The following is a 27328-nucleotide window of genomic DNA, read 5'->3' as shown; positions in this document are numbered from 1 at the left end:
GATATTTAAATTGGGGCCATCCAGCTTGATGCAAATCAATATAGTTACTTGTCATGTGTTCAAAAAATGTTTCAACTCTCACAAATACCATGAACACGAAGAGTTAACTGGGGGTTAACGTCTTTTTTGGATAAAAAACACGTCAGTACAAGATTATGTGTACAAGGTTAGATTTATAGAATGTACATAACCGCTTAACTCAGTGTTTTAATAATCATGTCGCATGTGAAACGCAGGAGACATTTTAGTTCGCCCATTTCTTGTTTACTGGAATGCGATACAGACAAAGATTAAACATTGCTGATAACAACCAAGAGGCTCGAATCCGGAAAACTTGGATATTTTAAACTTCGTAAATAACATTCTTTTCAAGCGTAGACTTTATTCGAGTGTAATAAACGTAAGTGAAATGTATTTTAACGAGTCATAATACGCAACAACAGTTCGTATACAGCATTGGTTTTATTGAAGTTTTAATGCTTTTCGACTTCACAGTGAATTATTTTAGCGTCATATTTGAAATAGCACGCTCGATACAAGATGTCGGACGGGAAAATTGGGGTCTGTAAAAATGTTTGTTGGTTCAGTCAGGCAATGTGTGGACCAAAACATCGCCCACTATTTGAAACATCGCCCATGGGCGGGGTTTAGGATGGGCGGGGTATCAGCCGAATCCGGTACTAAACTGTCATAGATTCCTCTTATCCTGTCTACCTAGTAATTGCCACTGCCCTCTGCACAGCAGAGCTCTACTTCTTTTGTTTTTTTCTTGCTTATTTATCATTATACAGCGAAAAAGAGCCAATGGTCTGTGATATCATTTACCAGGTTAAAATTGCTGTGCTAAATATATTCAGCAATAAAACAGCATGTCCATAGACCAGCACACAATATTATGACTGACTTGATTAATAAGAGCATATTTATTTCGTCACAATTGGGCCCTCAAGTACGACTACTTCATACTGACCTTGAAAATTTTATTGGGCTCTTTATTACATGATATATGGCAAATAAAAGCCGATTATCGTGTGATTCCATTCAGCAAGTGAAAAATGCTGTGCTAAATATATTCAGAAAAGAAAGCGACATGTGTATACATACATATACAAGGCTGCGTACATTGTTTGACTAGCAATTGTATTTTCAATGAGATAATGTTTGATCTTGAGAAGGTGAATTGTTGTTGGAATCAAAATTACCTCTCCAGCTGTTTAGATGTTATTTACTGGTGTATTCTCTATAAATTTTGCCCTGTGTATGTTTGTTTTGTAGATTATTTTGGCATTTGACAGCAACATAAATTAAAGCGAGAGGGTCGTCACCTGTGTACGCGCAGGAATTGAGTCTCAAATGACGATAACAGCCTGCGCTAAAACGCAAAGGCTCATGGGTAGCCGCTTTTTGTAAACAATGACATGCTATGGCCATCTGACGCATGCACAGGTGACGACTCCCTCGCTTTTAATGATTGCTCACTATGAATTAATATATTTGCTCAAAAATACATTTTTCGTGACATTGCGAACTACTCAATCCATTCCCATTGTTTTGGTAAATGTAATCAATTGTATAAATACATGCAAATTTAGTGATTTCTTGTATTAATTCTCTTGCTCTTCTGTTTTAGACTGATGGTTCACTGCAGTCTATACTGAAAGCGACTTTAACTCATTACACGTCAGCGAGCATTACTGTTAAAAAAGGCATTCTGTGCGGTGATCTGATGTACAGTGGTCATGCATGTATGTTTATTTTCTTGGCGTTTAATGTCCATAAATGTAAGTATACAATTTTACTGCTCAATTAAGGGTCAGTGTTAGACTGACAAGGTGGCGCCCTGGAACTTGTCAGGCTAGGGTCAGTGTGCACTGTTACTTGATTATGGCAAATTAGTCGCAAAAGTAAAAAATTATTGTAAAAATGAAAGAAAAAAAAGGGCACTTACTGCATCATATTATTTCAATCCGTTTGAGCGGCAAAGTCAACTTTGTCATCATTCCCAAATTTCAAACCCACATAATTTTTTTTTTTATAATTTTGTTTAAATTTGAATTAAGACCTGTAGCCAATAGGAAATAATCAAAAATTATAAAAAATTATAAAAACAGACAAAATTTTGGGCAGGAAGAATAATGGTGCCCAATTGATTTAACCGTAACAAAATATTACAGCAAGTCTCAGAAGTACTGGGGCAGCCAATTTGCAAACTCGCTAGCGAATTGGCTAACTGCTTGGGTTTTGACTAAAGTGTTGGCTTTCGAATCTCGCTGGCGTCGTCTTGTGATAGATTGATAGGGCTATTACGACTTTGGGGAAAATTAACATTACAAAATTAGTCGTCATTGATTTCAACAATGCTTTTACAATGTTAAAACAAAATGGCCACAAAAATATGCACATTTTATTACAATATTTATGACACACAACCAGAATTTACGAGGTTAACAGTAAAAATATTCATCATTATCTCTACTGACGAATGTGTTCGATCATACGCAAACTCTCGGTAAAAAGAATTTCTGCCATGATGTTTTCTTGCATGATTTGACCTGCAACAATGTCCTTTGACCTGATAGGTCAAATCTGTTATAAACCAACCAGAATGCCATATTGTGCCGATGCCGTTCTCTGGGAATTTCCGAAGACATTTTTGGTAACGGAAGTGAAATATCTAAAAAAAAATGCATGATTTTTTAAAAAAAAAATGGTAATTATCAATTTTTGAAAGGTAAAGGATAAACTAAATATGGAATAAAGTATTTACTGTCTTTCACATTTGCTAACAGGTCATTATTGATGCGTAGTTCATGCATGGTTACCATAGTCTACGCATTCAAAACATATTCACAGAAGCCTATATCCATGCTGTATTCAGAAAAGTCAAACAATGATCAAAAACCAAGATTTGTATGCAGCAAACAAAGTATCTGGTCAAATAAATGAGTTTTTTTGTGCTTTTATTATGATTTTCCCATTTCACTTTTTTGTTGTTGAAATTTTGACAAAAGCAAAAAGCAGTGATGCACATATTTTTAACCCGACATGTGAAATGATGATGCTTTATTACTGTATAATATACAGATTGCAAATACAGATTCTTTGATTACTGCATCTCAGAAAATAAATTTGTGTATTTTTTTTAAATATTACTCTTTTCTACCCTTAGATGCATCGTCTTACAAAGTAATACAGGTGTTAGGCTGGACGTTAGCCATACTTGGCACCATCTCCGTAATTGCATCACGTATTCATTACACGGTTGATGTTGTCGTCAGCATATGTCTATGTTCATTTGCCATCACATTACACGAAATACTTCTGGATAATCCCGCTCTTATGGAAAAGCATAGGATTACACGCATCTTGTTTCCCTTACTTCATTATATGGAGGCGAGCTGAGACGACTTCGCAGATCCCGAGGTATTGAAATGAAAACAATTACTGAGACAGATGCATTGTCTTCATATATGTAATTCTGCAGTCCATCAGTGAAACATTTTAATGTGCAAAGTCTCTCAGAGAAAATGTGATCATGGCAAATTTTTCTGAAAATTCTATCACACCAATTTTGTAAGTTAAAGAAGGGTGTTTTTTAATTTTTTTTTTTTTTTTTTTTTTTTTGCAAGTAAAGTCTGTTCCAGTGATAACTCGAGTTCAGGAGAGATCTCAAAATTGTATAAAAGTTTGTGGAGGTGTGTGGGGAGTGCATGCATGTGACTGGACGTTAGTTGGTAGTGTTTATGTCATTGTTACTGGTCACTGTTTTTCCCTGCGCTCTAGCTGTTAATTTTTGAAAAGTTTCACTTGATATAAGAAGAATGCTCTTTTATGTTTTTTCAACAATTGAAAATGAAGTATGTGTACACAACTGTCATGATTGGAATTAAACCAATCTAACAAATCCTAACTTGCGACAGGCCGCTCAAAACAGTAGGAAAAAACCTCCTTATCCAAATTTGACAGATTCAGTAATTACGATCAAAGGGGAAAAAAACATGACTCACCTGCCCAGTGGTAGGTTATTCTCTAAACGAGTTTGCAATGAGATGCAGACACAACACATGCAGTTAAGCCATTAAGAAATGCATTATAACCACAAGGTAATGAGACCTTATTGGCGGCGGTCGACCAAAATGGTAACTAACCCTTGAATGCAGGCAGGACTGGAAAGTCACTCTGATTATGAAAAGAAGAAAGACTGTCAAAAACCTGATTCATTCAAAACCAGGTGACACGAAAGAGTAACAGATTCCCAGTTGTTGGCATTAGAAAATCAACATTATTTCTTTTGTCATGGTAGAACGAGGATGAAGCCCATGATAATACATACCAGGGTAACATCATTTTCTATCAGTAACAAGTGCAGTTCATGTTGAAAAAGCGTGTAACTGGCAGCAAATGGAGAAATTTGTAATCGCTAAGTAAAATTTTGCAAAACTTCACAAGTTTGTACTGTTCATGTCAGGGTCAAATGTAAATCTGGTGATAATTCAAACTGCCTGCCACCTTGCCGCTCTCCCGTGTTGAGGGTGGGCTGCTCTTATAGTTTTAGTTGGTTTCATTTGGCAAACCCACAGTTAGATCTCAGAGTTAGATATCTCTGATTTCAATCTCATGTAATTACACTAATGTAGTCTCTTTAATAAACATATAGACCCGTGATACCTCAGGTTTTTATATTTCTTTTAGTCTAGAGACGTGTAGCACTGCCTTTTGGCGATTAGTTAGTCCCTATTCATAGAAAATCTGAACTTTATTGATTGGGTTGCATCCAGATATCCTCCCCTCATCTGTCTGTCTGGCCGTCCATCTGTTTGTCTGTATGTCCGTGTGTCTGTGTGTGCACTCTTCACTCATGCATTAATTTGATTGGTTCTAATGTACATATGCACGTATTTTATAATCCTGACGAAGATGGGTCAACTGGCGATGGTTGTTCTCATTTGTCTTTGCATGTATCTGTTATCAAAAACATGCTAGACCGAAGCATGTTATCCAGAGAATCTGTAAACATTTGTAATGTGATTATTTGCATATTCTTTTCAGAAGGTTATATTTATTGATGCATTAACACATCACCTGTTAAAAGCTGCCACTGATATCCAAAATGAATTTTAAAAAAAGGCGTCAACAGGCAATGTGTAATGCAAATTTATAAACTCAATATTAATATCTAAATTAATATTAGTAATTTCTTTACATTTGATTTTTTGCAGTAGTTTCATATTCAGCATGTGATTGTACATGTAAATAAACTAGTCTATGGGGGGGGGTATTATCTTTTTTTTTTAAATCACTTGTATATATATTATTAATGCACACATTTTTTTTATATATCTACTTGTCTGTTATTTTATATTCTTACATGCTACTTGCTCAATAGTAAATAGTATGGGTATGTTATAAACCCGGAAGACAAAGCTAATAGTTTCCAATCTAATAGTCCAATAGTTGTCTCACTGTGTTGTGTTCAGTATAGATTTCATACAGCCTACTCAATGTGTGCACGATACATTGTCTGTTTACAGGATATTTGAACACGCTGCACAACAGCTTTGGCCCTTCAAATATTAGATTGAATATTATTAGAAATACCGGTAGGAAAGATAGTATCATTTAATTTAATTTAATTTATATTACTGAATATTACAGGATTTTGTAATTTTGAATACATTGGACGTGGTTACATTGAAAAGCAATATGAGTTCACTGTTAAGTTAGACAATATAAACATTTTCATCAGTGCAGAGATTTCATGAAATCTACAGGGATTTGTTGTTTGTTAAGTCCATTATTTTTATCGTCCAGTTTCCCTGACAACATTTGTGCAATGAACATTTTGTATTTAAATACTGTTTTTCTTTATCAGTAAATACAATATTTCACACTAGTTGTTTGTATTCGCACATTTCAAAATTCTAGAAAAATGCTACTTTTCATATTGCCTCAGTGGTGGCATTTAAAAAAAAAATTCTGTGTTCTTCATTTGGAAAAATATATATCACTATCATAGTTTATATTCAAATTACACCCAAAATATTTTGAATGTTCACAAAATACAAATTATCATACACACTCAACGTGTCATTTCAATATGAAACAGGCAGTGTTCAGTTCAAAATCATGACTGAAATTCTGAATACTGGTACTTGAATATGAACTCGTTGTGAACTTTTTTCACACCATTTTTGTATGTCACATTAGGGGAAAGGGTAGACAACATTTGCCTGAAAAAAAGCACTGTGTATTTATGTTAAAGTGCGGTGGTCGTCGCGCGGCGTGTGTTTGAATTTCATGTAAATAAAAAATGCATTTTACACGCATTGTATATGTCGCTATGAGTACCATATCGAACAGGCCGCGGCGCGACGACTGCTGCCCTTTAGTTGTGTAAAGCAAAGTGTATCTTGTATTTTGTAGAAGACCAAATCTGTCTACCCTTTATTTTGAATGCGATTGCCTCAGACGCACTAGAATTCACTTTTTAAGCGAAGATAACAATGCATAAAATTCAAAGGCTGATGGGTAGATGCTTATTTGTAAACAACAACACGCTATGAACGTCCTATGCGTACGTACATTACTGCACTTCAGCCAACCATTGTATAGTAGAATATTTTATTTTCACTTCCACTTTATAAAATTCATTAAAAATACATTTTTCAGTGAAAAAAAAATTATTCTACATTGTGAATGCATGTTTACAATGACAGCGATTGTTTACGTTGTGAACGCCAGTTAACTGTCAGTGTATCAATATTTGTACTGACACAGTCTCTATTATATGGTTGTTTTGTGTTTAGCTATACTAGAATCATACTGTAGATAGATCAACATATCAGATTAGATAATAAATAAAATGTTGTTGTAAACTTGTCAAATACCTACATATCTATGTATATTGTAAAATGTCTGTTTTGTGTGGCAAGTATAGTTCCGGTTTTCGTAAAAGTATTTTATATACTTATCTAAACGACACTGAATGCATTAAGCCCTCCAACATAACATGTATACAAGTACCTTATTTGTAGTTACTGATTGATCTAATGTAAAATACTTTATTTTAGCAGGAATTCATTTTTGCTGAAAAGACTTTATGGGTGTTTTGTATGGAATTTATTTTCACTGATTTTTGACGAGTGGAATTTAAAATGCCAGGCAAAAGGTATATTGGCTGGATTATATTTTCACTGAATCATTCCCTAAGCGAAAATTAGTTCGAAAATTAGTTCCAAGAGAAAATATTTTACAGTACAACCACTACAAACAGGTACTTTATCGTACAGTTTTGTTACTGGTGTTCAGGCTGAAGAGATTGTTACTAACAGTGCTTAGAGATGTTTTACAATATCCCACTGGTGTTTTATACTTGGGTAGATTTTACTATATTGTCGTTTCTTCACCTTTCTAAGAGGTGTTCTCCATTTGTCGAAGTGCACCAAAAACTACCATATTGGAGAGAAATTTTTTTTTTGTTATATGCATTGTCATTACTGAAAGAAACTTTAAATTTTGATGCATTATACATTTCAAGCAAAAATGATATTAACTTAGCATTAATCCTTATTTGGTCTAATGTAACAGCACATTTGGCTGACAGGATAATGATTACCGTCAAATCTGTATTAGAAGCTGCATCCCTAATAGAAGTCGCACCCATTCTTTTTGAATAATTGAGAACCAAAAATTCATCGTTTCTCATATATGTAGGTGCTCTAATAGAAGCTGCATCCCCTCTATTGCATTGTACCATTTTAATAGAAGCCGCGGTTTCTAAATACAGATTTACAGATCAATCTAATCTAATACAGATTTAATGTAGTAGTGAGTCTTGCTCTTTGTTATTATACCCACAACATTCATAACCAATTGAAAAATCCTAATTTCTAGGTCTACATGAAACACATTTTGGTTTTTGATGAACATAGACAATTTGAGAACACCTCGTTTGATGTGCACATATTTACATGATATCAGTACCTGAGAGTTGTTACTGAGTTGCTTAAGTGATGATTGATTAGGGCTTAGTTACTTACTTAACGTGTGAAAACCATAAAATGTGATTCATAATGTCTGGAAAATTTTGAATATTCTTGTAGCCGTTTCCTGCATTGCTGTTGCTATGTTAACTATTAACCATGTTATTCCCGAGGACAAAATTTCGAGAAGGTTTCTTTTATTTGTGTCTTTGAAACCACAGTAAAGAAAATCTGTTGATTTTCACATGAAAATTAAATTTTACAGTATTTTTTATGCTGTTGAGATCAGAAAAAAATAAATGATTAGTTCTGGTCAGCATGCGACTCAGCTTACAACTTTTTTTTCTACTGGCAAAATACTGTAAAAATCTCAGGACTGGAAACAAATCAATTTTTTTGCCGTATTGTTTCCCAGCTGGTTTTTCATCACTAGTAATTTGTGTAATTTTATGATTTGAAGACAAAATGTTATGAAAGTTGCTATAACTACCTGGAACAATATGTATTATTGACATAAATTGGCCAAAACAAGGATTGCATTTACAGGTACCAAGTACATATTTTTACCAATTGCCAAAAAGTTTATTTTCAGCAGCAGAATTATTATTATTATTATTTGTTGTTTACTGAAAAAAGTAATACTGTGAAATACTTTATTTTAGCTGGAATTAATTTTCGCTGAAAAGACTTTTTGGGTATTTTGTATGGAATTTATTTTCACTGATTCTTGATGATTTAAGTGTAAAATATAGGAAAAAATGTATAATCGCTGTATTTTATTTTCAAATAAATTCCAAGCGAAAATAAAGTATTTCACAGTTTTGCATTTCATGTATATTCATTTTATGGTTGATTCTCTCATATGTTATTAGCTGAGACCATGCCTCATCTGAGCTGATTTCATTACACATGAACTAATTTTTCTGTGTATTAAATTTATATTGCTGTTGTGAACTTGAAGGAGTGGGTAAAAGTCTACCTATAGATTTACTGTGAACAAAAAACAATCCAAGTCGTAGTATTAGGTCAAAAAAAAATTGTTTTGTTGCCCTCAGCGACCGACTGAAAAATATGAAATATCGTGTCGCGTTTTTTTTCCCAATTTTTTCCAATTCCCTTAGTTTTCACGAGTTTAAAAACAAAAAAAATCCGACCGCCCAACCCAATTTTTCAATTTTCCGACTTGAGGGCAACATAAGTTGTTGTTTTTTTGGCCTTATATATATATATATATATATATCTCACTCTTTTTTTAACAAAATAACAATATTGATAGTTGAAATGCAACAGTTTATAATGGTAAGCTGATATCAATGCTGCTGTTTTGTTTGCAAAACAGTGAGTCATGTAGCAATACTGCTGGTCGAGTTGCTTTTTCATTCACAGTACTAATGAATGGGAGCTAACTAGATTTCATAACAAATTTTAAACTAACTACAAATTCTTGATATTTTGCCGATTGAAAATTCTATGAAATAAAAATCCCAGATACATAAACTTGTTTTCACAGAAACAATGGCTTGCAGCTTTATTGTGTTGAACCTTTCTTTGGCAGCCATTTTTGATGAACCTTTCTTTGGCAGCCATTTTTGATTTGAAAATGCATATGATTGAGGTTCACATCAAAAAATTAGTTTTTTTCTTTAAAATGTGAAAAGACCAATCATAAAGAATAATTTTCAAAGATTTCAGGAAATTGTTAGCCATAGTATTCCCAACATGCATTGTTGATATGAAAATGTATTAATTCGATTAAGCACTACAGGGTAGGTATGATGCACCTCAAAGAATTTTTACCTTCAAAATAAATGTCTTCAACATTTATCATCAGTCCAAATTGCATTTCACATATTTTGTGTTTTTCCTGCAATTTTTGATAATTTAAAAAAATGTATTCATTATGCAATATTGCCGTGAATGAGTCATACAGTCATATGATTTTGCACTTGTAGCTTAACTTTACCTTGATAGTGGTATTTTGACAATCAAAAAACAGATTGAATCCGAATAATTTACTGTCGATAGGAAGTTAATAATTAACTAAAAATATCTCTTAACACTGTGCAATATTATTGAAACATTTAATCACAGACAAAAAATTGTTTGTTTTTTCTGTTTATCATTATTGAGCTTGCTTAAAAAATATTTATCATACTAAGCAGCAGTACATTTTTTTTTTAAAGATTGGTTAGGATAATCTTAAGGCTGAATTTCATAATTTCTATGCAAGCCTTTTGTTTACAGTGAAGTGTAGTGTTACTTTCATTTGTGTATATGAGGTACATTTTAAAACTTTCAATTTTGCACAATTAGTTTGTTAGTGATCTGAGCACAAAGGAATGGTTTTTTTTTCTATTTAGATCATAAAATGTCCATATTAATTAATAGCAATTTTGACAGATTGTAATATTGTGGTTATGCATTAAAACATTGCATGTTAAATGAAATAAATTAAGACGTTTTGTCTAAAAATATTGTTTTTATTTCTTCTGACTGCATTACAGTTGTATAATTAGTAATATATTGCCAATAATGTTTCAAGTCGTATGGTAGATATACTGGTACCCTAATTGCAACTTTTTTCAAATCTGGCAATTAAGCATCTCAAAAAGCCCACCCAAGCAGCTTTACCTATACAATGCCAGAGAGACATTCTTGTTCTCGATGATGGTGTCTAGTTTGACTAAGTCAAGAACATATCTGAATGGCAGTTATATTAAGGTGTTAAGCTAGTTCAGGGTTGTACTGTAAGAAGAGACCATTGTTAGCATGAACAAGCTGTTCTATGTTAGTTGGTAATAGGTATCCTTATACCTGTAGGATAGAGTGGGGAAAAAGATGCATACACTTGCTTACAAGTATGCGCATACGTGTGATGACTAGTTTTCATGGACCTGTCGCTCGCATCTGAAGGGGATCTCACAACCACAGCAAATGTGCTTTGCTGTAAAATGTACATGGAATATGCACCAGTTAACAAAACAACATATTGGGAATGTTAATTGTGGGAAGGACTTTGGAATATGGTTTCATACTTATCTCAACCCCAACGAGCATAAAGTTCAAGCATGTAAGCCAAGGGACTGTCAACCAAAGAATGATGGAATGATATCAAATAACTCTGTTTATTAACTTGTCACTGGAAAAGGTTACATGTACTTACATGCTAAACAAAGTATCCAGGCCTTTTATAGCCTTGGTAGGATAAGTCATCGTAAAAATTTCAGCGAGCTTGGTGCTGATTGGTTTATAGTGCTATTAGCTATGATTGGTTAGGAAGAGAATATCCTTGAAACTGTGTCTGCTGTCGTGATTCATGGTGCGTCTGTACATAGTGAATCCCAGACTTTGAGAAGTTACTGGAAACCTTCTTTGCATGCTGGATCTTAAACCTGGAGAAGTCATCAAGTTTCTGTACATGGTGGATCCAGTCTTTGCGAAGTTATTGACCATCTTCTGTAAATAGTGCATCCCAGTCTTTGAGAAGTTATTGACCATCTTCTGTACATAGTGCATCCCAGTCTTTGAGAAGTCATTGACAAGCTTTTGAACATAGTGCATCCCAGTCTTTGAGAAGTCATTGACAAGCTTTTGTACATAGTGTATCCCAGTCTTTGAGAAGTCATTGACAAGCTTCTGTACATAGCGCATCCCAGTCTTTGAGAAGTCATTGACAAGCTTTTGTACATAGTGCATCCCAGTTTTTGAGAAGTCATTGACAAGCTTCTGTACATAGTGCATCCCAGTCTTTGAGAAGTCATTGACAAGCTTCTGTACATAGTGCATCCCAGTCTTTGAGAAGTCATTGACAAGCTTCTGTACATAGTGCATCCCAGTCTTTGAGAAGTCATTGACAAGCTTTTGTACATAGTGCATCCCAGTTTTTGAGAAGTCATTGACAAGCTTCTGTACATAGTGCATCCCAGTCTTTGAGAAGTCATTGACAAGCTTCTGTACATAGTGCATCCCAGTCTTTGAGATGTCATTGACAAGCTTCTGTACATAGTGCATCCCAGTCTTTGAGATGTCATTGACAAGCTTTTGTACATAGTGCATCCCAGTCTTTGAGAAGTCATTGACAAGCTTTTGTACATAGTGTATCCCAGTCTTTGAGAAGTCATTGACAAGCTTCTGTACATAGCGCATCCCAGTCTTTGAGAAGTCATTGACAAGCTTTTGTACATAGTGCATCCCAGTTTTTGAGAAGTCATTGACAAGCTTCTGTACATAGTGCATCCCAGTCTTTGAGAAGTCATTGACAAGCTTCTGTACATAGTGCATCCCAGTCTTTGAGAAGTCATTGACAAGCTTCTGTACATAGTGCATCCCAGTCTTTGAGAAGTCATTGACAAGCTTTTGTACATAGTGCATCCCAGTTTTTGAGAAGTCATTGACAAGCTTCTGTACATAGTGCATCCCAGTCTTTGAGAAGTCATTGACAAGCTTCTGTACATAGTGCATCCCAGTCTTTGAGAAGTCATTGACAAGCTTCTGTATATAGTGCATCCCAGTCTTTGAGAAGTCATTGACAAGCTTTTGTACATAGTGCATCCCAGTCTTTGAGATGTCATTGACAAGCTTCTGTGCATAGTGCATCCCAGTCTTTGAGAAGTCATTGACAAGCTTCTGTAAATAGTGCATCCCAGTCTTTGAGAATTCATTGACAAGCTTCTGTACATAGCGCATCCCAGTCTTTGAGAAGTCATTGACAAGCTTTTGTACATAGTGTATCCCAGTCTTTGAGAAGTCATTGACAAGCTTTTGTACATAGTGCATCCCAGTCTTTGAGAAGTCATTGACAAGCTTCTGTGCATAGTGCATCCCAGTCTTTGAGAAGTCATTGACAAGCTTTTGTACATAGTGCATCCCAGTCTTTGAGAAGTCATTTACAAGCTTCTGTACATAGTGCATCCCAGTCTTTGAGAAGTCATTGACAAGCTTCTGTACATAGTACATCTCAGACTTTGAGAAGTCAATGACAAGCTTCTGTAAATAGTACATCTCAGACTTTGAGAAGTTATTACCAAATAAAGGACTTATATGAAGGAGCTGGAAAGAAAATTAATGATTTCACAAATTTGGCAGAAGAGAGCAAATATGTAATGATAATGGACAATAATGATCATGAGACAGCAACACCTCCTCGGCATAGTCATCATTTTATGTTTAAGATAGTAGTACATGTATAATTATAGATATTGTATTGTATTTTTAATGATTTATAGTTGTTAGTAATCTTACCGGCGTACTTGCCAAAGTCAGTGTTGTGTCAATAAATAAATGTAAACAAGCTTCTATATATGGTGCATCCAAGATTTTTAGACGTTATTGACAAACTTCTGTGCATGGTGGTTGCCAACCTGAAGAGTTCATTGACAAGCTTCTGTACAACACGGATCCCAGTCTTTGAAAAGTCATTATCAAAGTTCTATATGCATGACGGACACCTGGGTATAATGTTTAGCAGGATAAACCGCTGAATTCACTGCTTTTCATCATGCAATAATCGAAGTCCATGTTTCTTTTTCTCATTCTGATTGACAAAGTGTGCTAATTACGTTATCACTTCCTTGTTTTATTTGCTTTGATATGTCCGTTTCAAGATATGCTTTCTTGGTTGATATTAATTGTTTATGATGCTATTTTTATGGCGTGCACACATCAACCACTGCATCATTGAAATTGTCTTCAAAATTAACTGTTTGACATATATGACCTGAAATTGTATTTCAATAATACTGCCAAGTTACAAATGTACTTAGATTTGACAGTTGACAGGGTAATTTGTTTGCCTTGTCCATACATGTATCATCGTAGATAAATGTCCAGGTATACAAGGGGATAAAATATATACTGTACTATTATTTGAAAACTTGTAAATTCGTACTATATTATTTTATGAGGGACATTGAGATTGATGCAGTACATGTAGTTTCAATTGAGGAACATGTTAGCTTTACTGTCATTTTACGAACTTTTATACAATCCATGTTATATAAACTCTACAAGAACATTGAGATTATTAAAGTACATGAAGCCTTATTCGAGGAACATGAATATTATTTAACTTTGTATGGTATGTAATGATTATGACTTCATTGTTATCCATTTTTAATCAGAATTGTTCAAAATGAAATTGTAACCGGTATTATCAGCACAAAATGTTTAAATATACTATTGCATTGTTTTTGAACTTTTATACTCACTTTTGCCACGAAAAGAAAAAACATTGCATCGTTAGTTTGTTCTCCATCCATACATTTGTTATCTAATCTAGACTGTAAATGGACAACATTGTAATAGTTACGCTATGTTCTGTGGCTCATCCAATATGAAACGATAATATGCATATGATATCTTTGTTTGATGATTTTGAAACAACTAATCTACGCAAAAGTAATAGGATCAGTGCTACCCAATCTAGTATGCTTTGGACGTAATACAGAATGATTTTAGAAGCGGCTTTCATAAACGGCTGGAAAAAGTATGATATGGACGGTTGCTGACTTATTGTGCACACACATATGCTTTAAGTAATTAAATGTGATGAGCCAAGAGTCGTCGCACGGAACGTCATTATACACCCTTGTATGTTTGCCGCAGTTGGATGTCCCTGTTTTCCACATGGTCTTTGGTCCACAAAAAAACCTGAAATGTATATAAACAAATATAGTAGTACGAATATGGAGGTTAAAGTTAGTAAATACTAGTTAAAATACGTTGTTTAATTACATGAAATTCAAACATACGCTGCATTATTTCTATACATGCTTCTAATTGTGTTTATGTAAACTGGTTGTCCTGTCACGTATTAGTTAGGTCACTCTTCAGACTCAGACAAGTAATATAATTACTAGTCTGAGCTCCAACCGACTGCACTGGCCAACCTTTGTGTTATATATGATTTCTGGCATCATTGGTCACGATATAAATACGTAACCTTGATCATTTATAGCTGTGGCCAAAAAATACTGGTGGGAAAGCAAACTACGAGTATATATATTACTTTAGATCATATATAACTTTTCTCAAATGAATGTAAAAATTTAAAAAAGTTTTATTCTTACATTACAGTATATTAAATTCGTAATAATTATAGGGCGGTGATCGTCGTGCCGCGTCCTGTTCGATGTGGGACTCATATCGACGTATACAACGCGTGGAAAATACATTGTTTATTTACATAAAATTCTAACATTGTCCTTTAATATTATAAATGTAAATACGATTGTGTTGTCATCTTGTTAAACAGACATTGTCATTCAATTTGTCTTCCCATATTCGTAGCATATTGTGTTAAATGCACATACACTGCAGTCAGCAGTCAGTTATTAAACTATTTATAAACTTTAATTTATTTTTTAAACAACAATTACACATATTTTTGACTTATTCGCGGACTCTTCTAGTGTATAATTAAATCATTGGAGGGGTGGTTGGAAGAGTGTGACCAGTCCATTTTTTCGAGTTCTTTTATCTGTACATTTTCCTTGATTTTACATGCAATTATGTGTTTTTGTCTGTGACTAGCTCTGTGTCATTTTTTAAAACAAATCTTCCAGCCATCCCCATAATTTCGAATGATCGACCTCTAATGAGAGAACAGTTTGTTTTATAGTTTATTGTAGGTATATTTATGAGAATAAACATGTCTTTAAAGGTACCAGCCTACTCTAATTGACAACATTACATCCATTTCATTTAAAATATGTTAAAGTTGGTCGTCACGCGTGTTTGGGTTTCTCTGTATGGTGCAATCACAGTCCCTCTATCAGAGACTGTGGTGAAATGTATTTTACATGCGTCGTGTGCGTCGCTATGAGTCCAATATCAAACTTTTTGCGGATCGACGACAACCCAGACTCATTTCCAGTATTCAGTAGTTACCAAGTCAATATAGATTAATTAACATACATTTGCATATGATTGGCTAATGAATATTAATGTTATTATCTGCATAATGAAAATATTGAAATAACATGAATATTCATTAGTCAATCATAATAATCCTTTATAGGATATTGAGTTAAATTACAATAAAGTGTGGTTAAAAAAACAAACAAGAAAGACAATAAAATAAAATAACATAAAAATGATGATAATAACAAAACAAAAATTCATATGCAAATTTGTGTTAATTCATCTATACTTACTATCACGAAGAAACGGACCACCGTGACTCTGATAGGCTTTGTTTACAATTCACTGTCTTGCATTGTCCTGAGGGCAATCCTCCAGCAGCATCAATAAACAAAGTAAGAAATCATCTTCACGTCAATGTTTCTAATCCAAACGAATCTATGCAGAATGATTGATTGATCTTTTTAGGTTAACTTCTAAACGGAAACAATGATTTCGCCGGTCGTGCAAACAATTGTCCCCCGATATGTGACACCTTCTACATACATACAGAGCGGGAATTTAACCATACATGTAGTTCTCACAAAAGCTACGGTCAGTGATTCAGTATAATTGTGTTTCCACAAAGTTACATTGTATGCTTTACTGTGATCGACAACAAGCAGTAGCAGATTTATGTAAACAGGAAAAATAAATAAATTTGAATTATTAAAAACCAAAATCACGTGTTGTTTGTTTAAGTAGCGCTCTTTTCATTGATTAGTTATACTGCGACGAGCGCCAATGTACAATTTTATGATAGCTGCAGAAAATACGAGGCCAAAAAGAGAAGTAAAAGTGCGCCACCAAGGGTAGGTTGAATAAAACTTTCTGTTCAGGTCAATCTCACTGGATGTTTTAGACCCGGGGTTTTAGACTTCAATGGTCATCGGGTGACCAATTGTTGATCATGAACCTCTCATCACATGATCCAACTACCGGTATCAAATTAATACAGGTTACATTAGCAGGAAAATCAATTTCACAATTGCATCGTTGACGGTTTAGGGATGTACCATTAGAAATCATGGGATGGAAGATTAGTTGAAACATAATGTGTAACTTGAAGCTAGGCACCAAGTAAAAAAATTGTATGTAAAAATGTTTACATTTTTTAAGAAAAATGAAAATGTACAGAAAGGAGAATTGCAATGGTCACACTTTTCTAGTCCCATCAGATTTCGATCCAGTTTTCGGTGTTTGAGAAAGTTTAGAACGCTGTTTAGTAGTTGGAATAGTCTATGATGATGAACTTGACAAGATTAAACTCCTGTGAACAGCGCCATCGTCGGCGAAAACTTATTCAGGAACAGGCTCAGGCTGATCATCTGTTGAATATCACGTTTTTATCTTTTGGTTTAGATTATTTGAGCGGTTTTATTGGTCACGGTAAAGGTCCGACTGTCCGAAAACTGGTATAGTGAGTATATCACCACCAAGTTTGTTTTTCTGTCCTCTTTAGTGCCTGGAGAAAAGTCTAGTCTATTAAATTAATGATAAAATTTACAAAATTATTTAAAATATGAATGCTAATATTATTAAAGCCTGCATTCATTTTGAAAATACGGTGACCGAGTTTTTTTTGACACATGTAAAGGCGTACGGCAAGACTCTGTCTCAGTGTTCTAAATGATGTATTGTAAATGAAGTGGATCAGTAGAAAATGAGTCCTATGATAAGGTCGCACTTAGTAATACTAGAATAAATTCACTGCATAACTCGGGGCGGAGCTACGTCACAGAACGTTCCTTATTGCTAAGACGTGGGCTGCTGTGGAACGCCGAGCGAAAAGCCGGTGAAAACAGGTAAAGTCGAGAAAACAACACAAACTCAACTTTGAAATAATCCTGGGCAACCAAATTTAATATATGTTGCACGTGTAGCGGGTAATCTTGTTACATTGTTCAGGATAGTCTGAACAACTATCCCAAATGATTTGGTGTTAATGGGTTGCAACAAAAAATGAAATACATAACTGGATGACAAACCTAACCACTTATGACAACAACCCCACCCCCGCATTCTCCCTTGAGTCTTCGAGCAAGGGAGCCGCAAAGAGCCACAACTGGAGTGGGGAGTTCCCTGGCGACTACCTAGCTTATACAACATTATATGACCTACTGAAGATAAATTTATGAATTCCCCTCTTTTTTTGTTAATCAATTTATACATGAAAAGAACTAACTAAAATACATTAATAAATTAATTTACACACGATGTGACCATTTCTACCTCCATGATGTGACGTTTACAATGAGCATGGAAGGATGCGGTTGGTTGCGAAGTCTCATTCTAAAATCTCGTATATATGCGCAACTACTTGTGACCATTCACCTCATGTAACCTTTGACCCCGAGTCTCACGATCAGAAATCAAAATGGCGGATGACATACAAAAAGAAGGTTCTGATCACAGTCGTTGTGATTACCTGCTCTCCGTGAAAGTGTAACAACATTCTGTGTTGAAAATTGTTTCAATCACTGCGAATTCGATACAGCAATGGTTAGCCTCGGTACAAATAGCAGCAGACAGGGGGTAAGTGATGAATTGCTGAATGGTGAAGAGCAATATTATTAACAGTTGAATGTTTTTAAAATTATTACGCCACGATCTTATCTGTCATTTATATTCTGAAATTGGCGTTTTTTATCTAAGGCAGACCCCATATTTTGAGTCTGGTATAAAATTATCTACTTTTTTTTCATTTATTTTGATCGCGTAAATGTATATGAGCAAGAAGTTTTCAGATTCAGATTTGATCTCCTGCCGGAAGGATGTGTTCTTTTTAGCATTATAGTGTGATGTTGTATGCGAAAAGGGGAAGTGATTGCGATTTATACATAAAGAGATTTTCCTGGATAGATAAACTTATTTATTATTCCGTAAAATAGGCTCTGCAGTCCTAAGATATACATGTTTAATAAAGATATATAGTTATTTGTCATATTGCACTGAAAGCTGTTAAATATCTCTTCAAAGCGAGAGATATAAACCTAGCCAGATTATGTAACTTTGTGGCTGGAACACAAAAGAAGGAAAAGCATGAAACTGCAATTTGAAAATATCACAATTGTACAAAACAAATTTTATCAAACATTCACAATCAGGATGAATAGTATTTAGTCTTTCCTGTGTTTACAATTCAGAAAATTTGTGTCTCAAAAAATCAAATATTTTAGATCACGTTATCCGTTTTGAATCTGAATCAGTCCTTCATTGTGCCTGTTGATTGTTCTTTTATGCTTGGCTATGTGTACAATAGATGCAGCGTAGGAACTATCTGGACCCCAAATACTGCGAACTACAGCTGAACTATGGTAATGGTATGGTAATGAGAGGCAAAGTTTCCGAACCAATTTTTTTATTTTCAATCGTGAAGGATGATTTATTTACTTACATCATGGATTTCTACAAATATTATTTTTTTTTCTTGCAGGGTTATTTCTTTGATGTTGATTCTTCACTGACCCCACCAGCAGATGACCAAGAGCAGTTAGTAGATCATCATCTCCATACTGAACTTGAAACTAAATTTCGACCGATGCCAACAGTATGTATATCAGTATGCCAAGCGGGAATATTTGTAAGTTCATTTCCTATGTTGATTCATGAGTAATAACATTGATTTAAATTACGCTATTTTGGTATTGAGGCTTTGTGTATGAGGAATCTGTCATTTTACTTCCATAGTGTGCATTTCCAAAAATCGTAATATTCATAATTTATCATAATTATTTTTTTTCTTATTCACATATTGTTCACATAAGTATGAAATAAATTAATTTTTTGAAAATATCATTAACTGGGGAATTGAATATGTACTTTCAAAGTCAATCATGTCATGCCCACATGTAAACAGGGCATATTATTTGAGGAGAGCGATCACTCCACTTGTCTATCATGACCCAGAAGAGCAAATTCTCATACTCACGATTCAGACAATGTTGAAGAGATTTTAATAGCATAGCTCCTCTCATCACTCCCATCACTGCATTCAGAAGAGCTAATTTCAGCTCACCTGCCATTTTCAATTGATAAGGCCTGATGGAAACTAGTACAATGACATTGTTCTGACTTGTATTTTGACTTTAGGAGTTATAGCGCCCTCTATATGTTGTTTGTTTTATTATTTATTATTATTTTATTACATTCATGGTACTGACATTTCTCCAAAATCATAGTGAAGCATGTGCAGCATTGTTTTTAGTTTTGCAGTAAACTTTCATGGTATTGTTGTCTATTCATTTCAACAAGCGTGAAGCTAGGCTCGAGTTAAATAACATTGCTTAGTAAACGTTTCACTGGCAGGCTGCTGTATACATGGTTGATTTAGCCTTTTCACCACCAGACTTTCTCGCCCAAATTTTTCTGCACTTTTTTTCCTTATATTCTTCAATATTTCTCGAAATGAACACTAAATTTGGAGCCAACAGACAAAATTTTAGTTGATTTTGTCTGTTTTTGTCCCAATCTTCTGAAGAAAAGTGCAGACTATTTTGTGAATTTGTGATGAAAAGAGGGAACTGGTGGTGAAAAGATTAGTATGCAAATGGTATACTTCTAGACATCATAAATATGTTGTTGTACGCAGAGCTTTTATGACCAGCTTCAGTTTTATTGCTTAGAATATTGAATTTGGTATTGTAGTCATTCAGCTTTTCTCTGAAAAATTGAGTCATTGAAATTGTGAAATGTGAGAAACTTTTGCTTTTATCCTGCACATGTTGAAACATGGATAAATACAACAACACAAGAGCGTTTATGTTGTTTGCACATGGGTAGGGGAACACAAGATAAAGACAAAAAATAGAAGCAGCTACTGGTGCCACTCAGTTATTGATTTTGGAACATGTGGCCCAATACTACAAGTAAGTTGAATGTGCTGACCAATGAACCTACAATTTCAAGTGTTATTAAAATACTGAGTGATTTTGCTTCATTTTTTGCTTGGCCAACAAAAGTTTAGCATAAGCAATACATTCAAGGAAGGGTAGGGTTATTGGAATCACATGTATTTTTCTATTTGGCCTAACTGCACACAAGAACATGAGAACAAATTGAATAGTGTTTATGTATTACTGTGGAATACTTTATTTTCGCTGGAATTAATTTTCGCTGAAAAGGCTTTTTGGGCGTTTTGTATGGAATTTATTTTCACTGATTTTTGATGAGTTTAATATGAAATATAGAAAAATTAGTATATTCGCTGGATTTTATTTTCACGGAATCATCCCTTCAGCGAAAATAGCGAAAATAAATTCCAAGCGAAAATAAAGTATTCTACAGTAATAGTAATGATAATCTTGATCAAGTTTGATTTTGACATTACATAATGTGAATCTGTTTCCAAATCCACATCTGAGGCAGCCTATTTTCCAATTTTTATTTTTCAGATTTTATTTACACTGTTAAGTTATATACTGCCATATGGAATTGAACCCCACATAACAAAGGATAATTCATCATCCTCAATGCTTACGTCTGTCAGTTCCAGTATCTGTGGAGGCCCCTCCCACCATTACATGTGTTCGTTTTCACTACTCGTATATATTCATGCTGCTCTGTGGTTGGTAATCGCCCTTATCGAAAGATATCTCCGGTATCATCATTACATGTCGAGAAGAAATGGATATTTGGAGTTCTATCGACAAACGAAAAATATTCGAAGAATTCCATTTGTTGTTGTATCAGTAGGTGAGTATCTTTGGGCAAGGCTAACATTGTTTCACTGTGTTTTCTCTGATGTTTGGTTTTACGTATCATCATAATAAAACATTGCGTAGATATTAATAGTGCTGACAGGAGACAGTGTTCAACGCATAACGCCCTCTATTATATTGTTACCATTGTTAAGTAAAATTGTATTTGCTTTTGGGCCAATGGCCTTTTGCTTTGCAATAAACAAACAAACATAATAAAACAATGCATGAACACAAGTTTTTAAAAAAAAACATTTCTGAGAAATATACCCTAGTATTCAGTAAATTACATATAACCTAGTTTTGGCGTACCAGAATCCAAATAAAATAAGATTCCTTTACCTTGGTTACTATACTGAGTATACCGGTATTCTTAGTTAATTAGTTGATACAACGAGTAATTCTCCCCAATGTGTGAACGCAAATGGGTCTAGTCGATTTACAAACATACGAGATTGATTACCATAGCTTTGATCGTGGCCAGTACTATAACATGCATGAACACAGCTATTGAGAAACGTTCATATACCGTACTTGACCGCGTTAGCCCATGCCCAGGCAAGCGGCCACCCCCCACTTTTGCGCAATTTGCGCCCACCCCTTCAATTTAAAACTTGGTCTTGCGTAACGAATCTTGGTAATCGTTTTTGTATGATACAGCGTGGATATCGACCGCTGTGAATATGTTGTAAATGCATGGACCACGGTAACCGTGCGTAAACTACGCTTCGGCAATGATCTGTTAATAAAATGCGGTAAATATTTCATGCCATATTCAATTCACCTCTCAAAAATGTATAGTTACCATTTTTTTGGAAAAACAATGTCGTTTATTCGCTGAAATCGATTCCAACAGATCGTACTTCGACATCGATAATTGGTAATTCAGTTGTCAATATATACTTGTGATTTTTTACAGGTAATACATTGATTTTGTTGTTGGTGATGCTGGTATTTGATTTAAGACTAGAGGACACTGATGGACCATTGTATCCAGTTCATTATCTTGAGATTCTGATTACTATGGAAGCATTATTTGCACTACCATGTATAGTTGTATATATATGTACGTACTTCTTATTTGTAGTATACTGTGGAAGCATTATTTGCACTACCGTGTATAGTTGTATATATATGTACGTACTTTTTATTTGCAGTATACTATGAAAGCATTATTTGCACTACCATGTATAGTTGTATATATATGTACGTACTTCTTATTTGTAGTATACTGTGGAAGCATTATTTGCACTACCGTGTATAGTTGTATATATATATATGTACGTACTTCTTATTTGCAGTATACTATGGAAGCATTATTTGCACTACCATGTATAGTTGTACGTACTTCTTATTTGCACTACCATGTATAGTTGTATATATATGTACGTACTTCTTATTTGCACTACCATGTATAGTTGTATATATATGTACGTACTTTTTATTTGCACTACCATGTATAGTTGTATATATATGTACGTACTTCTTATTTGCACTACCATGTATAGTTGTATATATATGTACGTACTTCTTATTTGCACTACCATGTATAGTTGTATATATATGTACGTACTTCTTATTTGCACTACCATGTATAGTTGTATATATATGTACATACTTTTTATTTGCACTACCATGTATAGTTGTATATATATGTACGTACTTCTTATTTGCACTACCATATATAGTTGTATATATATGTACGTACTTTTTATTTGCACTACCAAGTATAGTTGTATATATATGTACGTACTTCTTATTTGCACTACCATGTATAGTTGTATATATATGTACGTACTTTTTATTTGCACTACCATGTATAGTTGTATATATATGTACGTACTTCTTATTTGCACTACCATGTATAGTTGTATATATATGTACTTACTTCTTATTTGCACTACCATGTATAGTTGTATATATATGTACGTACTTCTTATTTGCACTACCATGTATAGTTGTATATATACGTACGTACTTCTTATTTGCACTACCATGTATAGTTGTATATATATGTACGTACTTTTTATTTGCACTACCATGTATAGTTGTATATATATGTACGTACTTCTTATTTGCACTACCATGTATAGTTGTATATATATGTACGTACTTTTTATTTGCAGTATACTGTGAATACACTAATTATTCAGATATTTTAAATTATCAATTTAAGGAGATCTATGAGGAAAACCAGCAATTAAAATTAAAAAACACAGCAGTGAACTGTATAATATTGCCACAATACATTATTTTATACCAAATTATTTTTGGTTGCCACGTCATCTTCATTATCAAAGCAAGGAGGGAGTCGTCTGTGCATGCAAACGTGGCAAACTGACGTAGTGTGTAGTTGTTTACAAACAAGTCTACCCATGAGCCTTTGCGTTTTTAGTGTGCGTTGTTACATGTATCGTTGATTGGAACTCAATTCCTGCACATGCGCATGTGACGACCTCACCATTTTAAAATCTGCAGGGACGCTACATACAGGTGACTCGGTGAAGGTTTTTTTTCCCCCCCCTACCCTTGTGTCTACTTTTTTCATTTTCAAAAGTCTGAATAAAGCTATAGTTGCCATTATTTGATTTTGTATAGGATAAGAATACTAAATAGACATCAAAAATAATTCATTTCATACTTTGTTATCCCGTCTAGTGAAAACCATGAAATTCAACAGCGTTAAGGCATTAGCTGATGTGGAGCAAGACGACCTCATGTCAGGTTTTCTACAATCACAGATGCAGTCTACTGACATTGGTTTCAAGTAAGTAAACATACTCAGACTGATGTTTTCAGTAAAAACCCAGGTTCAAGCACAGGGGGAGAAGTAATAAATTATTTTTTTTCATATTTTTGTGCAAATAAATTACATAAAACACCAATACCATATTTGCTCTATTAGAAGCGAATATCTCGGTTAACCAGGAATCACATTTGTTGTATACTAACTGAGTCGATAAAATTGTTATTATTATAACACTTTATTCCAGACTTTTTGGTCCATCTAGGAAAAGAGAATGTTTAACTTATTTTATTATATTATATATTGCTTATTTTCACCATGGAAACACTTCTGTAATTTAAAGCAAATAGAGTAATTCTTCTCACAACTAGCTTGATACTGATATCACTGCTTCATCATGTGTATTTTTCCAACACACCATTGTGCAAACACCAAATCATACATCTTGCCACCACATCACCAACATCCAGTTTCAGCAGAACTGTCCCAAAATAAAACCCCCCCAAAACATTTGGAAATTTAAATAAAGTGAATGGATGAAGTAATATATTTTGTATTTATATTTTGTTGGGCCTTGCCTTATTAGTGTTTTACATTATTCTTTTGTGTGTTTACTGAATAAAGGTACTAAACGAGCATTGATCACAGAGACTGTGTTGAATGCAGTTTACTGTCTGTCTGCATGAAAAGGCTGAATTGTCAGAAGAAAAATTAAAACTATAAACTGAATAAGATCTTGCAATCCATCTTCCCATACATATATAATGATCCTGTAATGTGTCTTTTCTTCATCAGGGATGGGGATCACCTTGACGACATATTAGAAAAGCAGGCTGACATGATAAGATACCTACAACAACATAATGCTCACCTGGGAAGGAGAATTATGTCATTAACATCAAACCAACAAAATACCACTTAATACTGTATTCCCAACATGTAATGTGCTAAGTTTGAATCCATTGATGAAACCGTGGACCTTGCCACTTGAAACATGCTGCCGACTTACTGAACAATGTATAACAGAAATTTGTACAGGCACATTCTGTCAACCAAGTATATATTGATTGGGCAGACTTGTATACTGTTATATAAGAAAAGTGAAGATAAGGCATCTGATTCGGCCATGCGGTGATTACTTTCAAACTGACTAGAGCAACATGGCGTCTATTACTGGAATTTCTGATCTGAGTACCTTCATTGTTACTGCAAATTTTGATACATTTTTTTGTGTAAAGTTTTCCACATAATGATTCTCCACGTAGTTGAAAAAGACATCTTTGATTTCTGTAAATATTAAGCATGTAATACTGTTGACTGGACACTATGATCCTCCAATAACTGTAAAATACTTTATTTTAGCTGTAAGTAATTTTCACTAGAAAATTTTGATAGAGGGACTGTGGCTGAAAGACTTATTGGGTGTTTTGTATGGAATTTATTTTCACTGATTTTTGACAAGTTGAATGTAAAATATAGGAACAAGGGTATATTTACTGGATTTTATTTTCACTGAATCATTCCTTCAGCGAAAATTAATTCCACACGAAAGTATTTTACAGTAGATAAAGGCTATTTGCCTTCCTATCTTTCCATGCAACAATATTTATTGAAATTTATTTCAAAGTCATTTTTCAAGGGTTCATAAGAATCAATATCTACACATTCCATTTTTGTAACCGTAATCTGACCTTGGTTAGTTTAGAGGAACAGATTTCAACACAACAGCATTTTACATGTATTTTGTATCAGTATTCATGCCAAATTACTGCTCCTAGATGGTGTATCTACTACGCAATACTGAACATGAAGTTTCTCACTTTATTTGTAATTAGATGTCGTACAAACATTAGATAATGAATATTCAAGAGTTAATCATTAGTTTCATTCATAGCATATTAAAAGCTAGACACAAAATAATTCTCTTTGAACGACATTAAGAAGGATAATACTGCGACACTCTTGTTTTATGGCATGTGAAATCCTTTGTACTATCAGTGTACAAAAAATCATTTGATTTAAATATAATTCATAGTGGCGGCCATATTTATTTATTTTTCAGTGTCTGCACCGCACCTATTTCTCAGACGTGTACTTTAACTTATTTTGTTTAATATTTGTACAGTGTTTGTGATCTACACCAATGGTTGTATTTCTATGCATGTTTAGTAAAAGGGTATGTGTACACAACTATGCTTGCAAAGGAATTGTACGTGGTATGTCGCCCTCTATATGTTGTGGCAATATTCAGCCATGTTATTGTTTTCTAAAAGCTTTAGTTTACCAGAATTTATCTCTTGTAACCTTCATTCTATTGTATTTTGTGAAATGCACCTCAAATTATTAAAGCTGATAAAACAAGTGTTGAAAATGTTTAGTCTCGTATATGTGAAACGTACAATGGACAGATAATTTGAGTAAAATAAAAAAATAGCATGAATTTATTTTATTTCAGACATGTTAACCTTTTCACCACCAGACTCATCCAAATTTGTCTGCACTTTTTTTCTTGTATTCTTCAATATTTCTGGAAATGAACCCGAAATTTGAGTAAATTTTTGCTTCAAAAATTTTGCTTTTTTTGTCCCAATCTTCTGAAGGAAAGTGCAGACTATAAACTGGACTATTTTGTGAACTAGTGGTGAAAAGATTCAAGGCCAGTTATCCTTTGAATGCCATAATCAACTTGCACAAAATGTCCACCCACCATCTAGATAAAGTAGAGACTGACTTCCATGCATTTTAGAAAATACCAAATTTTGTAGTTATGGAATGGGTTGCAATACTCCAAAGCAAACATCTTGTCTTTTGCTCTACCAGGAATTGGATGTCAGTGGTCGGTTATCAAACCTTGTTGCGTTCAAAATAGTCATATCGTAAATATACACAAATTGATTATGCAGTGCAACGTGATATCTTCAATATATGAACAATGAAAACAAGGCCAGAAACTTGTGTACATGTTCATACTAACAGTCTGTCAAACGCGATTGGCTATTACA

The 27328-nt window shown here is 34.1% G+C and overlaps 2 protein-coding genes across 4 annotated transcripts in view; both read left to right on the top strand.

Annotated features, from left to right (window-relative positions):
- LOC144342859 (sphingomyelin synthase-related protein 1-like) overlaps positions 1–10454 on the top strand; it is a 33391-nt gene extending 22937 nt beyond the window's left edge. For 2 of the 3 annotated variants that reach the window (XM_085494100.1, XM_085494101.1), the window contains exons 4-5: positions 1631–1781; positions 3170–10454. In XM_085494100.1, coding sequence (XP_085350226.1) covers positions 1631–1781; positions 3170–3402 — 384 coding nt within the window. In that variant the 3' untranslated portion in view covers positions 3403–10454. Of the gene's footprint in view, positions 1–1630; positions 1782–2789; positions 2865–3169 lie in introns of those variants that run through there. The other variant, XM_085494102.1, reaches the window with a different exon arrangement.
- A 7805-nt stretch (positions 10455–18259) lies between these two features.
- Positions 18260–26697, top strand: LOC100377896 (transmembrane protein 192-like). The gene is made up of 6 exons (XM_002741378.4): positions 18260–18416; positions 19318–19464; positions 21275–21575; positions 22500–22646; positions 24239–24347; positions 25122–26697. The coding sequence occupies exons 1-6, from the start codon at positions 18381–18383 to the stop codon at positions 25246–25248; spliced, it is 867 nt and encodes a 288-aa protein (XP_002741424.1). The 5' UTR covers positions 18260–18380; the 3' UTR covers positions 25249–26697.
- Positions 26698–27328: the final 631 nt, after the last annotated feature.

This window comes from Saccoglossus kowalevskii, chromosome 19 (assembly GCF_978046115.1).
Source record: "Saccoglossus kowalevskii chromosome 19, keSacKowa6.1, whole genome shotgun sequence".
NCBI lineage: Eukaryota > Metazoa > Hemichordata > Enteropneusta > Harrimaniidae > Saccoglossus > Saccoglossus kowalevskii.
This window is presented reverse-complemented; position numbering and strand designations above follow the sequence as displayed.